Source organism: Sander vitreus, chromosome 23 (genome assembly GCF_031162955.1).
Source record: "Sander vitreus isolate 19-12246 chromosome 23, sanVit1, whole genome shotgun sequence".
NCBI lineage: Eukaryota > Metazoa > Chordata > Actinopteri > Perciformes > Percidae > Sander > Sander vitreus.
This window is the reverse complement of record NC_135877.1, coordinates 5140266-5156455: the sequence shown is the minus strand read 5'-3', so window position 1 is coordinate 5156455 and position 16190 is coordinate 5140266. Positions and strand designations below refer to the sequence as shown.

The following is a 16190-nucleotide window of genomic DNA, read 5'->3' as shown; positions in this document are numbered from 1 at the left end:
TTCAGATTTGAGTTTTTTACTACCATGACCTCCTGACAAATGGGCAATTTGGTTCCAGTTTGACCTTTTCAAACATAAATCGATGCCCACAGGTCAGTCAGCAGGCACTTGACCTGCATTCAGCCGGCGAGTGTAACCACACCTGCATGCGGTTCATGGCCTCTCGGATCTGGTCCAGGTGGTGGGCGGAGCTGAGCGCCTCCAGGCGGATGTCCGTCAGCTTGAGCTCCTTCTCCCTCAGCTCGTTCTTCAGCTGGAGGATGGTCTCTGCCTCAGCTTCGGTGCATTCGCACAGCCTGCAACCAGGGTTACACACAGGGAGGGGGGGGGGGGTCACCAAACACACAAACACAACCACACACACACACACACACACACACACATACACACAAACACAATCTTAAAGAGAAAAAATACACACTGAAAGGAAACAAGAGAGCTGAAGTTCAGAGGGGAGCTGGAGTCAGTGGTGAAAACCGCACAGGCAGGTACAACATGGAAGTGAATGGGGAAACTGGGACATTTGGGACAGCAAATCCACCCCCATTTACAATACTCCCCATTGACTTACAATGCATTGATCACACAGTAAACAACTATAGAATAAATGTTGGTGCTGTGGTAGTAGCCCTTTCATCATGATTCAGTTATTTGCATAATAAACAGGCAGAGATCTGATACATAACTAGAGTTAGATGCAATGCTATTTTGCTATGTCAAAAACACGACAAGAATGTGTCACATGTGTGAAATTCCATAACTGATACGTCCACATGCTCTGCTTCTTAAAAAAGGAAATTATCTTAGCAGCTGCCACACAGCACAAAGCAGATGTGCACAGTACATGCTTGTTGCTGGTTGGCAACATGGCCACATGTTGTCCCTTTTGCAGTGACATAGAGCCAATTTGTTCTGGTATATGCTTGTCCTTTTCACCCTTTATTCAGCCTACTGCTACAACCGGACACTTCAGAGGTCCTGGTTCAGTTTGTGAACCAGAGAGATCATCACCTCCGACATGCCAAGGTGCTTACGGCACTAAGATGCAGAATAAAGTCACACAAACACACCCCACTGCACACACACTCCCCTGGGAGCGTGCCACACAGTGCCTATTACCGAGATCTGTGCTTGTAGACCACATGACCGTTTTGCCTTTTCTTTGGCGTCCAAATGGGAGAGGACTTGCTATCGCAAACGCACTTGCTAGAGCAGGAGAGACGTTAAAGAAAAGGATGAACAGAGAGGTCGGAAAAGAGGTAAAAGAAAGTTGTGGTAAGGATTAACAGACATTTGTGAAAACAAAAAAAGAACTACTGTTGTGCAAGACTTTGTTGTGCAATGATATATGCAAGTATGTACAAGGGGAGAGAATTACCTGTGTGTGTGGATATATATATATATATATACACACACACTGTATGTATGTGTGTAAAAACTCACTCTGTGGTGGAGGGCGAAGAATGCAGCGTGGCGATGCTGCCTTGCCGGTTGTCATGCTGCAGTTTGGGCGAGGACGGCAGCGAGTCGTTCATCTCCTCCATCTCGTCGTGGGACTGGGATTTGGTTTTCTTCTTGCTAAACGCCTGCTTGAAGGAGCTGCGCAACTGCAAGACAGATAACACAAATATACAGAGGCGAAGACGTCAATATCACCATCCATTAACCTCTTCAATCACATCATGTCAGTTCCCAAGAGATAAGCTCTGGTGACATCACATCCTGCCAGATCAGGAAGTCACTGTGTGTTGTTTCCAAGCACATGGTCACTGTCTGGTTAAAAAGGTAAAGAGGGAGGCAAAAAGCAAGGCTGTAAGTAGAGATGGAAATGAGAGGGGGGGGGGAAACCAGGCTTTTTAATGTCCCTAAAAATGAAGGCTGAACAGGCAATCAAAATGAAGAAGGGAGGAGGAAAAGATGGAGGGACGAACAAGGGGAGGATTGCCGTATCCATGCCGACGTTTCCAGAAAAGGGAAAGAAGAAATTGCTCTGAGAGAGAAAAAAAAGCAGAAACAGATGAAGGAGCAAAGAGAGGAAAGGATAGGGAGGATGGGGAATAACCACAGCACACACACGGAAGACACTCCGGGAGCCACTGACCTGAGCCGGGATGGTATCAGCCACCTGAAGACGCAGAACACACCCAACGTTAAGCCACGCCAACACACACACACTTTACTGTGCACTTTGTTCTAAGCAAAAACAGGTAGTGCTGTTGCGAGGTTGATGATAACGAAGATGATTTCTATAATGATTACGTTCAGAGCATCCCAATGTATCGTCCTGCTATCTGATTGAGATATACACAGCCATGTTTATCTGATTTTTAACATGGGTGTCCACAACCAGGCAAAGAAATGAGTAGGTGTCCATGCTAAGAAAACATGTTTTCCATATGGGTTATTTAGTGCATTTTGTGTACAAGACCTGCACTGTAAGTACAGTATGTGGCACCAGACAAGCTTACACTGTTATAAGCATGTAGTACAAGACGTTGCATGAAATCAACAGGACCCATGCTAAACAGAACAAACAGCACATTCATTCAATATAAGCACACGTTAATACACTTTAAACATTTTACAACACCGCCCAATGCATCCTGGGAGAGGCTCCAGGCCCCCTGCTACCCTGAGCAGGAGAAGCAGCTATATAAAATGAACAACATATATCTATATTCTGGCAGATTTTTACATATATCATGTCATGTTAGTCTTAAAGGTTGAGCCTTCTATGGACAGTCCTGATGTTCACTCGTGTTTGCAGTTATGAGTATGCTAAAAAATGTCCTCTGTGGGGACATTTTTGACACCTTCCACAGGGAGGTCTGTGTCCTGCTTTAGGCTGCTTGAGCAGGTCAGATGCTTGCTGGTATAAAGTCCTTGCCTTATCTACCGATCATGACCTGATGCTTTCCTGCTCTCTCTTCACTCCCTTCTCAGTAACCTCAGTTCAACTCTATCAGTGTCTCCCCTCGTGTGTGCACCAAGGCAGGATTTATGCAAATGAATAATTAATTGCTGCTTAAATAAGGGATTGATTTGTATTCATGAGCCTGACTTGATTTTTTTTGGGAGGGTCTCACTTAACATAGCAGGCAAGGGTGTCACTCTCAGTGGTGAACATTTGGGCTGTTAGCATGCATTTCATTTCAAGGGCAGGCGTTTTGCATTGCAGCAGAGAGTGAACACTGGCTCTGGCTCTGCGCTCTTTGGCTGAGACGGAACTTCTAATATGTCATCTGGCTGACTCAGGGGGCTGCAGCAAAATAACAGCTCTCCAGCCAGGGACTCTGAGCTGCTATTGTAGAGTGAAGCAAAGGACAGAAAAATCGGAGGGAGGGACAGAAATTGAGAGCTTTATAGTTGTGCATTTTTTGATAATTGGCTTTTTTTGCGTAGATTTGTGGCTATTTGTGAATACAGACCTCAGTAGAAAGGGAACCACAAAGCAGGTGCACGTACATCCTAGACACTTAAGACCACCAAAGAGAGACAAAGTTAAAGTGAACTTTATGGAAGACTTGAGTCTTTCTAGACCTTGAAACTTGACCAAGTCCAGTTGAGTACCTGAGGGATTAAGAGTCCTTCTAAAAAGTACTGTGGGAGGTGAGAGGGTTTCTCTTCTGCCCAGAATTTCCCACTCAACTCAGCTTTCAAGCTGAATTTAAGTATCCATGACGTTAGTGGCCACTTGGCTCCTTTCCAACCTAATTTCCATGCTGCTGTCACTGTATATGAAATTCAAAGTGCATCTCAAACAATAATTGCAGGGTGTTTAAGTCCTCTGCCCGACCCCTCTGTTAGCCCTCACCGCTGGATGGTACCTCAGCCACTCAGCTGATACCATCTCAGCACTGTAACCTAGCAACGGGAATATGATGGGCCGTTAAGCAAGAAGTGAATGCGATATTAAGATTTTGCTGAAGACCTGTGAGAATCGGTAAAACGAAAATGCTCTGCCTTCAATCGGAAAAAGTGTCCAAACAAAAACAACAACTTTGGATTGTGAAGGTAAGTGGTGAGCTGATCACAAGATGTGATTGGATGGAAATTAGCCCAACCAATTATTCACAAGCTGACTCAGCAGTTACACAAGGGATGTAAGAAGGAAAAAGAATGGAAAGGCAAATCTTAGGTCGAGCTATATGCAGGCATATTCAGGATATTCAACACATTCTACCCTTACGTGTCAGGCATCTAGTTGATTTCAAAGCTCTTTCAGTGGGTGCAACAGTACAATAAGCTTTATATCCTAGATCCACAAACATGATATATCTCCTAAACAATGATTAGAAAAGTAAATGTAAAAATATGCGTCTTCTGATTGAATAGATTTGAGATAAAAACACTTAAGTTTCATAGCCTGTAGGTACACTTAAATCCAATTCAACTCCCAAGTCGCAGGGTGAAATTATTGGTGAGTAATTTACAGATTTCTTTTGATTTTTTTAAAAATATTTTCTGGTATTTTGTGCCCCATCTGAGATTTCCTTTTTTGTTGTTGCCAATTTTTGGACTCAACATTTCATTGCAGCTTTTGTCTCACAATGATGACACCTACCCAGCTCTTCTTCTTCTTCTTTTTGTCTTCGGCGTCCTTGCCCAGACTGCCCATGCTGGAGTGACTGGCTGCGCTGTTGATGCTGGACATGCTTTCTGATGAGTGCTGCCGTCTAATCCGCAGGTCTGGAAGTGACAGACAGAATCTACCTTAGTGCACTGAAAGGATACGATACAACATAATGCTGATCTATGTACCAAAGTGTTGCAATGCGACACCCATGGTTACTGGTGGTATCAGATATAACTGCCTTTTCACACCTGAAAGTCCAAGGTTTATGTTTTTGTAACATTGTACATTTGATCTGGTTAGTTTTGGTTTTACACTGCAGTTATGCAAGCACACTAAAGAACTATACATGACAGAACTACGTCCTGTTGTCATCACACACATGAGCCGCGTCTCCCGGTACTTGTAGTTGATTGGTTTGTAGACGGGCTTCCCCCGTCCTCTCGTTTTTTCAACTGACTGCTGCAGAGCTTTTTGTTTTGTTGCGTTGTTGAGAAGCAATACACAGGAACGTTACTTGGGTTTTGAGGAGCTGCAGCATTTATTCAGAGACAAACTGAATCCTACACTGTACATTAAGGCTATTAAACTGCCAATTTATTTGCTGTTACGATAGCCGACAGCTGTCTGCTCTGAGCGCATTCACCGTCACTCTCTCTCATGTAGCCTATACACTAAGCACTGAGCATCCCCGGTGTTATACCACGACGAAAGCCTGCCAGAGCTTCCTATATTTGGTCCGAAAGTCCGAATCATCCAAAAAATTAATTCACACTGGAAACGAAATGGACCATTGTTTAGTTTGATCCGGACCGAGACTACCTCTTTTGGTTGGACCAAATTTCGGCTTTCGTAGTCCGGGGGGAGGTTTCACCTGTAATTTTGGTTCGGATCAAACTGAAAAGTCTGAAAGTCCAAACACGCAAGCTGAGTAGCTACTTAGAAAATACGGTGCACCTACAATCGCAGCCAAACAAACTCATGTTATTTTGATAAAGAAGTCACCCAAAAATAATTGCAACCTCTGTGACAAATGTGTTGCATTTCCTGTGACTACTTCACAATAAAAGCCAGCCTGTGTTTTGCAAATTCATATTGTGAACAAGCAGCAGGATGAAAATGTTGGGTAAGCATTAGTACTTAATACAATTGTAAGAGAGTGAACAGTAAACAGTGAGGCTGATATCAATTAGATAAAATCAGCCAGGTTACATGCATGGATCGTTTAATGTGAATCCCTTGAGCATGTGAAGGCAATTTGTAGCCACACTCCACCAGTAACTATATAAAACAACTATATAAAGAGATCATTACTGAATGTAAATACACTGAATGGCTTTTGCTAAAAAAAATGGACCATAACTAGTATTATGTTATAACTTATTATAACTTTAATGTTCCGCTATGTTGGGGTAAGCTTGGCTTAAATGAGGAGGTTGGACATTTGAAAAGGTAATTTATCAAAATTGATGACACATCTGATTTAGGTTGTTTCTAGGACTAATCAAGGCTTTCCAAAACTGACCTATACAGCACAAACACTTCAAGTATTAGGGGTTTAACTCCCCCAGGGGCCAATCAGGCTAAAAATGCATCCACTCATGAAACACTAAGGCATCTAAGGCCCCCTCAAAACATCACGATTCAAGAGAAGTTTGGTCCAACAGTCCCTGCTGGTTTCTTCGTTACCTTTGTGTAGGTGGTCAGGGCCGTTGAGCGCCACCTGGATGGCTGTCTGAGCGTCAGTGTTCTGGGTCTTCAGTGTCTCTATTGTCTCCCTCAACTCAACCAACTCAGTCTCCTGGAGAGAGAGACAAGAGAGTCGTTTAACAAAAGGATGACGCACCAAAAACTGTTCTTAGTTTAGCCAAATGTGCAAAGCTTCATCACTGGAAACAAATTCCTAAATTTGGCATTCGCGCATGGCATTCTGTGGAAGGGAATCAGAGACAAAAACGAAGGGAGGGTTTTTTGAAGAAGATAGGAGTCTCTCAGTGGATTTGCCCCAACCCCCGCACCACCTGCTTAGAATAAAAAAAAAAAAAAAAAATCTACTCTGTTGAACCAACACGATCAGATAGAAGGAGTCTCCTATTCTGCCATGCCTGAAAACCCACTGAGGGCTGCAGATAGGGTTTCCGCTTTAATTAAAAGTTGGGACAGCCTTGTTTAACAAAGACATCCCACCAGATCCCAGTCTGCTTTAATTTATAGAGGATTAAAAAGCTGCCAGGGCTCATCAGCACTCTGTGTGTGTGTGTGTGTGTGTGTGTGTGTTTGAACAGAGGAAAGTATTCATAATTTGTGTTAGGGATATATCTTTGAGCATATTGCCGCTGCTGCTGCTGCTACTGTGTGATCAGTGTTTCAGCGCAATTCAAGCTCTTCTGAAACCTCCTGTCGGCCAAAAAGTCGACTTGTATGAAAATGGGAGAGAAATAGACCTGGGAGGAGATCAATGCTGGAGGATTTTTGAATTTGGTTTTACATGGGTTTTTGGGCCTTAGGTTCATGAAATATGCTGAACCCTTGCAAGCCTGTGCAAAACCAGGCTTTTTACCTCCTTGTGAAGCAAAAGGATTTGCGCTTTAAGCAAGTCAAACACCTTTGGTTAAGGTTAGGAGAAAAGTTAGAGAAAAATTCAGGCAACAGCTAAAACTTTAATAAGAAAAATCTTCGTGAAACCCTAGAAACCTTTCACATGGGTCAGGAACTGAACCTAAAGATCAGTTCAAGAAAAAAAAAATCCCATTAACCCGCAGCCGCCGACCTCTACATTCTTACGTTTCACTGCACTATTTCAATGTCAAACCAGTGCCTGGTTTTTCATTTCTCCTCCCTGTAATCCCTTCGCCATGGAGTTCACATCCAGTAGATTTCAAATTCCAGACTAAGCTCTTGTACCTTTTGTTCAGCGGTCATGGTGAGGCTCTGCAGGCGGCAGGTCATGTTGCTCAGGCTCTTCTCAAAGGCCGCCACCAGGTGAGCCTGCAGACACAGAGAGACACAAATACAGTCTTCAGCTACTGCAGGAGTGTAGGGTAACGTGCCATTAAGTAATTTTAGCATTTATTTTTCCACAGGCAAACTATAAAAACTTCATAAAAGGGTAAAACGTGCACATTTCAAATAATGTTTTATTCTCTTAGAATATAAAAACTAAAAAGACCCCTATCCACAGTTAAATAAGCTCAGTCAAATTGTACAGTACAATAAACACGTAAAAAAACGTATCACTATGTATAAATCAATATACATGAATGTTTTCAAAAAGAAAAAAGTCCTCCCTTGAAGAAAAAGCCTATACAGAGAATTAATGAGTTTGTCCGCTGGAGGAAGACGACTGAGGAGCAAACGAGATGTGGTGTGGAACGTTTGTACGCCCAAGTCTGAAGTTTTTTACTGCGCCCGCCTGAAGAGGTTCCCTGTACCTTATAAAGAACTGCTGCTGGGATATCTAGCTTTTAATTAAACAACAAAAACACATAGCCCTTCACTTTGAGTCACTCTCAGATTTCAAGGGCAAGTTCACACCAAGCATGTTCAGAATGGTTTATTTTATTTATAACAGGGAGTTTGTTAAGAGCGTTTTACAGTATATAATTTATAATATAATAATATATTTTACAGTTGCATCTTATTGCTACAAAAACGTCTTTCTGGACTAACAGCACTAAGAAAACACTCAGCAGCACTCAGAGAATGATGCCGATATCACAGATTATTGCCCTCCCTGACTTCATCTGTCACCTGAAGATGCAGAGGCGACACGCTGAAGGATGGCAAATGTTTCACGATATCACGCCATCTGCTCTGCTGAACCTGTGGTTTGTATGTGTGTGTCTGAAAGATGTGTGTCTGTGCATGTGTTTTTTTGAATATGTTTATGTCTGAATGTCTGGTCAAGCCTTATGTTCAAAGTTGTGTGTCCTTGTGCAAATCTGAGTCTGTAAAATCTGTGCATGTATGTGTGTGTGTGTGTGTGTGTTCTGCCAGCTCATCCTCCCATCCTTTGCTAGAGACCCTGAGACACCTGTCAGGCCTGGTGTGTCACAGAGAGGTGGGCAGCATGCCCAGACAGACAATCTCTGCTTTACACACACACACACACACACACACACACACACACACACACACACACACACACACAAAACTGTGCATTGTAACACATACAAGGACTTTCAAGGATTTGTTCCCAAATGTGCAATTTAGCTCCGTCAAAATGGGAAAAATGCCTCATCTTTCTATCCCTGTGATGACTTAAGGACCCAAAAATACACACGAACGCACGCACGCGCACACACACACACACACACACACACACAGTGTTGCCTCTTCCATTCTGTGTCCCTGGCTGAATCAGCAAGGGTCTTGACCTTTAGAAATGCCAACTGTTCCAACTCGTCTCTCCAACTTCACATCTCTTTCCAACTCCACCTGTGAGCTCCTTCTCAACACCCCCCTGCCCACCTGTCCGCCATGAAGGAGGCGCTGATCAGACTCTAACGTGTCCTGTGGCCGAACCATCTGTCCTGCTCCTGGGGCCCAGCCCCGGCAGACACGCATGCACCCTGAACCCCCGTTTTTCTGACCGCCGTCCTGATCCTGGGGTCTGGGGTAGAGGTTGACGGTGGGCCAAACCAGTGAACTGGACGAGCAGAAGTCATTGGTGTTGATGCAGCCGGACGCCACTGCTAAAGACGCGGATGACATCTCAAGGGGGTTTTATGTTGGCAGAAGACGGACGACGCACAGTCACGACTACAGTGGTCTAAGCCAGAACCTACTGCTGGGCTGCCTTCTTTAAACACTATGGCATGAAGGGGAGGGGGCGAATGGGAGGGAGGAAAGGGGATGATAAAGAAGAATACGGCCAAAAAAAGAATAAGAAGAACAGGGAGTTATAGGGAGGGAGAAACCCTTTTCAAGCTGAGCAGAAAGGGAGAGGCGACAAGGTTAGAATGACACAGTGACGGCTGAGTAGAAAGAGAAAGAAGATCGAGAGGGGGGGAGGAGGGGCACCTGGTTGAACTCTTAAACCCGATTTAGTGTCAGTCCAGGCAGGAAAGCATATCCCCTTCACAGGCTTTAAGGTGGTACAATATCTTACCATACCAGTTTGGCAGCATTTGTTTTTCTTAATCCCTTTTAACAGGATATTGGTTTTACTCATTCTGCTACATTTTGATTAAATAATACCAAAAACACAGTTAATTAAAATGACGTATGTGGGAAGTTCTTAATGGTAACTTCTTTTAATGGTAGTCATTTTCGATGACAGCATGCATGACCGAGGGTACTGATACCCCTGTAATATTTCATTTAAAGTGCTCATATTATGCTCATTTTCAGTTTCATAATTGTATTTAGAGGTTGTACCAGAATAGGTTTACATGGTTTAATTTTCAAAAAACACCATATATTTGTTGTGCTGCACATTGCTGCAGCTCCTTTTTTCACCCTGTGTGTTGAGCTCTCAGTTTTAGCTACAGAGTGAGACATCTCACTTCTGTTCCATCTTTGTTGGGAGTCGCACATGTGCAGTAAGTACTGCTAGCTTGTCAGTTGCGCCCTCATACTTTTGTTGAGTATGAGGGCGTGCCACGCTAGCAGCTAGGCGAGCATTATAACGTGTGTTCCAAAGTGACCACGTTTGTCTCTGAAGTAAAGGCTGGACTACAATAGAGCTGTTTGGAGCAGTTTGTGAACAGTGTTTTCTGTTGGAGATGGTAAGTCCCTTTGGGGTGGACTTTGGGCTTTTTCACTTTGTAAACCTATAACGTGAACAAAAATACATAACACAATAAAGGAAAGGGAAAATGCCAAAAAGCATAATATGAGCACTTTAAGATCCAAGTTCAATTTCCCACACAAAACAAACCCAGAAAATGATAATAATTATGTATGCAGAGGTGCAGCAAATTAGAGAGATCAAGATCAGGTGACCTTAATCACTGAAAGATTTCCTCTGTGGCTCTCTGATGTAAAGACAGGCGATCAACAAAAACACATTCAGCCAGTGTAAATGAACATGACGGCACCGGAGACCGCTTTTCCACACAAAATACCCTCTCTCCCTAACCTTAAAATATACATTATGACATCATCAATTCTGGGGATTTTCATGATTAAACTTTAAGGATTGCAGCTTGAGAGAAGAAGACATTTGGATGCTTGACACCCTTTCTAAAACTACATGGTCAAATATGCATTAAGTTGAGGTTACAAATTGAAATGACCTTTTAGAATACACACCATAACACTGTAATGTATTAAAAATAAATGGCAAGGAAACTAGTGTTACATAACATCACATTAAGGAAGCAAGACATCCTCAAAATACTGTTTCAAAGTGCCTTTGAACAAGGTTGTTCGTCTTCTTCCTGAGAAGATAACATTTTAAAAATACCATCATATGCAGCTTTTATTTTAGCCAAACATCTACCAATGTGTAGGTTCCTGTACAAATGCGTATATTTCACACATACACGTGTTCAGGAACATAAATGGCTACATCCACACTACTACGCTTTCGTTTAAAAACAAATATCTTTTGCTACGTTTACGCCTACGCCACTACTGAGACCTTTTCGAGCGCCTAAAACGATTTGAAATACTGCCGACCCCGTTTTGGTTTGAAAATTCCGGTGTTATGTTGTAGTCCGGACAGGCACAAACGGAGATCTTTGGAAACGACGATACAAGTCAGTCAGTCTTATCGGTTAGGTATAGGCTTACACACCTTTCAGTAACAGATCTCCACCTCGTCGTCCAAGCAAATAAATCCCTGGTCTGACTTTTGCCCATTGTTGTTTGCTTTCTTCAAAGTATTTCTGTATTTTCAACTTATACATCCATGATTTTACTGTAGTACATGTAGTCTAAGCAATGTCTCTGGCAGGTCTTTCACATGGCACAGTGAGTGTCTAGTTTTGGGCCGTGGGTGGACAGCATGTCAGGGCTACTGAGGTACACACAGAAGGATAAGACGAGCAACCCACCATGCTGTCATGTAGTTACAGTGTGATACAGCTCCAGCACAACACAGCCAGTGTTTGTTTTTGTTTTTAAAATCCCAAGCCTCTAACATGAGAGTGGGAGCTGTAAAGCACATATGGGTGTTTGCATATGGCTTGGCACAGTAAGGCATGAGACTGGTAGCCTTTTCCACTGCTGTTTTGATGTTCAGTGACCCTGTTAAGGGCCAGTGAATATCAACAACATGTATGGCGAAACAGTCTTTTATTGAGATTGTGTCTTGGAATATATCCCCCTTTTAAATAAATGTACTACACAAAGCTGTGGCAAATTGAAAATATATGCAACATATTGTTTGGCCCCTGCAAAGTGTAAATTGTTGTTCTCACCCAGCCATGCTTGATTATTTCTTGAATGTTTTTTCTGCCTTATATTGTTGCAGTGCTACAGCATCTCTTTCTACTTGTTGCAAGTTACTGTAAATTATATGGCAGCATTGGCAGGCTTTTACTTTACCATAACTATACTGAAAGAAACAGTAAGAATTCTCTGCAATGTTTTAAAACGTTACACATACTGTAAAATGTGGGTGCGAGCTGCAAGTTTTTTCAAGCAAGTTGCCTGAAAAATGTAGTCAATTACTCATTACTTATTACTCATTGATTATCACATTACTAATTCCTCAACAGTAAAAGTAATAAGTAGTTTTGTTACTTCATCCCAGCTCCGTCACAGGTGCATTTAAATGGCACACCAACATGTCAAATATTATTTATGTTATAACAAAAGTATAAAGTTAGTTTATGTGTATTTTAAATGTGTTTATATAGCTTAACGTTAGCCCCAATAATGGCAATGGACAGGTGATAACTGAATGTAGGCTTAACGGTGGCTAACAACACAACATGTCGGTTCATATTTGTAAATTGGGTTTCTACTAGAACAGGGGTCTTCAACATTTTTTAAGCCAAGGACCCCTTATCTGAGAGAGGGACGGAGCAGGGACCCCCTAGTACATATTAAACTGGGCCTATAATAACGGTGGCCTAAAGCATTTATACATGCTGTACCTTTTTAGTGTACAGAATACTAAGCTATTAAATAATTGTTGCCATGTTTTTGTAAATCATGTTTTAATGTTAAACATACATGTGGCACAGTGAATCCTTAGAATGAACTGTATCTGGCTCTTAGTGACTACCTTACCTATAGGCTAGTAAGCCTATCATTAATGGGTTTTTTTTCTCACAAATTGGCTGATTTATATTTGCTAATAATATGTTGGATTCATGTTAAGACATTTTCATTTTTTTTTTTTTAAGACCTCTGTACTAGAACATATTTACATGCTTTAATGTTCAAAAAACACATTATTTTTCTCATACTGTCTGTATATACCTGAGTTCACCCTCTGTCTGAAACACTCTTACCACCTGTCTCTTTACGCCCCCCCTACCAAAAAAGCCTAGTCTGCTCTGATTGGTCAGTGTTTCCGGGTTTTCCCTATCTGTGCTCTCGGAGCCTCTGCACCGTGATTGCAGCCGGGGATTGACTGTAACGGCACTGTAGCAGCACTTTCTACCTATATATAGTATAGTTGTGACATCACGACTGTACGGAAGTCCCGACGGCTCGTTTAAAGGCACAGTTTCTAAATACAGGCTGTGTGCATTTCTCTGTGGATTAAGCATTTTGATACTTTCACAGTATTTATATAGCACCTCAACCTGCTTTATAATAAAAAAGATATGTAAATCTTACTTTTTACAATGTAGGACCTTTAAGAGTATTGAATGGTGAATTATTCCACTGAGACTGTACTGCAAATGGGAAACTCTATGCATAGTTAAGCTTTATGTGAGATTTCCCATCAACAAATTTGACATGACCAAAACAAACCGGAAGTTGTCTGACTGTCCCTACATAACTCCTCTTTTATAAAGGCATGGCTCCCTTTTCCAGTTGTCAAGTTTTCCTGCAGTTCAGCCTTCAGTTTCTGCTCTCAACAACTTTGTGATCAAAGCGTCCGACCGAAGCGAAGACCCCGTCTGCCTCCACGCTTGATCAGGCACTTGGCATTGAGGGCGGGGGGGCTGAGCCGAGGAAGACGCTGGAGTTTGTCGATCTATCTGCATCTGAGCATTTCGTCACGGGGTTGGAGGTCTCTGTATCTCACTCTGTTTCACCCACGCATGACGCACTTGAGTCTAGATTCACTTATCCTCATCTCCCTGTTCTCTTTCTGCGCCCGTCTATCTCTATTTGATACTTCCTGCATGGTTGAATGGTGGAGAGGCTCCTGTTCTCGCTAAATCCCCACCGGCTGAGACAAAAGCAAAGAGACAATCCTCGCTGTACCGCAGATACACAGACACACATAAGAAAACATCCCACCTAAGGACAGGCACGCAAAAACACACACCAACAAAAATCAAACAAGCAAAAGCCTAAATACACGCACGGTGGTTTCAAACACAAAGAAAAGGAATTAGTGGGCGTCTTAAAGATTTATATTCCTTCCAGAGCTTCGATAGGCAGCGCTTCACATAAAAACTCTCTGACAGCCGGTTATCATGCAAATGAGCCGGCTGTTTTGACGGCGCATTTTGAAGTAAACAGACTCACATTGGCAGACAGCTGAGACGTCAGGGTCGCCACCTTCTCCTGAGAGGCGTCCAGCTCCCGACGCAGCTTTCTGATTTGCTGTTTGGGGAAGAAAAGTGAAGAGGTATAGTTAACACTCCTGAAAAAAAACCCACAAAGAAAATAAGACGTCTTGAACTTGCAACTCCTGTGTTGATATCTTTGATGTAAAAACCGTGCAGTTACATGGTAATACTGTGTAAAAAGACACTGGGGTGAAGTGTGAACACAAAGTGTGGGGGATTACCGTGGAATTTTGGACTGTTTGGCCCTTGATTGAAAAGAGAAGAGTAAAAATTAACACTATGTTGCATGCCTATATCAAACAGCATGTACTGATGTGGCTGGAGAGAAAGGGGTTATCACAAGCCACAGCACTGGTTTTCTCATAGTTATACTCTGAGCAGCCAAGCAAGAGATATAGGTAAGTATTCCTGATCTGGGTCAAATAGCATTTGCAAATACCTGATATTGTTTCTTGCATAATAAGATAATTGCAAGATGTGTCAGTTTACCAAGGTGAACAACACAAGTACAAGAAAGTATGGACAATCACAGAAATCACACTGCTTAGTTCCAAAGTACTGTCAACATCAGAATTTTGGTTTGACGCATATGTCTTTTTTTTTCTAAATATATCATTCATAATTAACAATATATAATGCATATAACAAAAGGCATATTTCCCCCTTGTTTCAACAGAATGCATTGGCAGTTTTGGCATTTTAGGAGGATTTAGATTTTAACTCAAAAAAATGCGAACACTGCTTAGCCATGTTGGTGTTGTGCCAACATAACACCGAATGTCTCAAGTAAATTATGATAAATGCAAGTCCTGTGTATGTCAGAAAACAACTTCAGATGTTTGAAGGAAAAACAACCAGAACTGGGTCACTTGTGGTACTACATTGTGACTGTAGTCCAGGATTGTCAATTTGTACTGTGTGAGCTGTCCTTAAATGCTACACCCACCACCCATCGGGCTAGGTTAAAACAAACTATTAACAATTACTGTTTGACCCAAACTAGAAGTTAAAGCTCTAATAAACAAGGACAGACAACAATTAACTGAACAGGATTGTTGAAGGAAGCCAAACAAAAAAAAGAGCAGGACAGGGCATGCATTACATATGTATAGTGTTGTGTTTCAGTAATGAGTAAATTACATAAGCTATGTAGCACAAGGCTGATGAAGATGAAATAAATGCAAAAGATGGTAATAGAAAGCAATGCAACATGGGGTTAAACTGCTTTATTGTAGAACGTGAAACACATTCTTATCCACCATAACATTTCTCATATTCATGTAGTTTTTGGTTGAAACTCATCATCAATAGGCCAAATGCAGAAAAACTGCCTTAATGCGTGTGACTTAGAGGTTGTTGACAGGAATCCCCGGGGGAAAAAGTCAGGTAACTTGAAACTTAATAAGACAAAACTCCTTTTTTTCTTCCTCCCAGCTACCTTTGATGTGCTCATGAGCAAGGCACTTAACCCCCCACCCGCATCTGCAGTGCAGCTACACTGAGCACCTTCAATGTGTAAATGTCTTCAACTGTATGAATGTGAAGCAGGAAGGTGCTAAAGAGAAGCAGACGTGCAGACAGACGACATATTACCCATCCTTACCTCTGAGTGGGCTTTCTCCTCCGTCTGTAAAGTAGAAACAGACAAAATTAAAACCAAAAAAGGTTATTGGCTTTGTGTGTTGTGTTTAATCAAACAAACTTTTTAAAAATGAATTAGAATATACAGCATGAGAAGCCTTTTAATGCAAATGAAGAGAAATTATAAAATGGCCAATACATAGCCGAAGAGAATCAAATAAATGAAATGAGATTAAAACAGAATATATCACTATCTCCCTCATTCGTCCAGGCCTGTCTCTGCAACTTGCGAGTGAAATCTGAAATAGGCGGAGGTGGGTGGTAATCGATTCTTCCCCATAAAACAAATCTGTTGCCTCGTTGAACGTGAAGACTTGGAGCGCTGACTG

At 42.1% G+C, this 16190-nt stretch overlaps 1 protein-coding gene across 6 annotated transcripts in view; it reads right to left on the bottom strand.

The window, feature by feature from the left end:
• The window catches only part of nav3 (neuron navigator 3), a 221515-nt gene that overhangs the window by 16343 nt on the left and 188982 nt on the right, over positions 1 to 16190 (bottom strand). For 3 of the 6 annotated variants that reach the window (XM_078243119.1, XM_078243121.1, XM_078243122.1), the window contains 9 exons: positions 15824 to 15847; positions 14442 to 14465; positions 14177 to 14254; positions 7478 to 7561; positions 6263 to 6374; positions 4565 to 4689; positions 2102 to 2125; positions 1444 to 1607; positions 143 to 296 (listed from right to left, as the gene is read on the bottom strand). In XM_078243119.1, coding sequence (XP_078099245.1) covers positions 143 to 296; positions 1444 to 1607; positions 2102 to 2125; positions 4565 to 4689; positions 6263 to 6374; positions 7478 to 7561; positions 14177 to 14254; positions 14442 to 14465; positions 15824 to 15847 — 789 coding nt within the window. Of the gene's footprint in view, positions 1 to 142; positions 297 to 1119; positions 1207 to 1443; positions 1608 to 2101; positions 2126 to 4564; positions 4690 to 6262; positions 6375 to 7477; positions 7562 to 14176; positions 14255 to 14441; positions 14466 to 15823; positions 15848 to 16190 lie in introns of all 6 variants that reach the window. The other 3 variants (XM_078243120.1, XM_078243125.1, XM_078243124.1) reach the window with 2 other exon arrangements.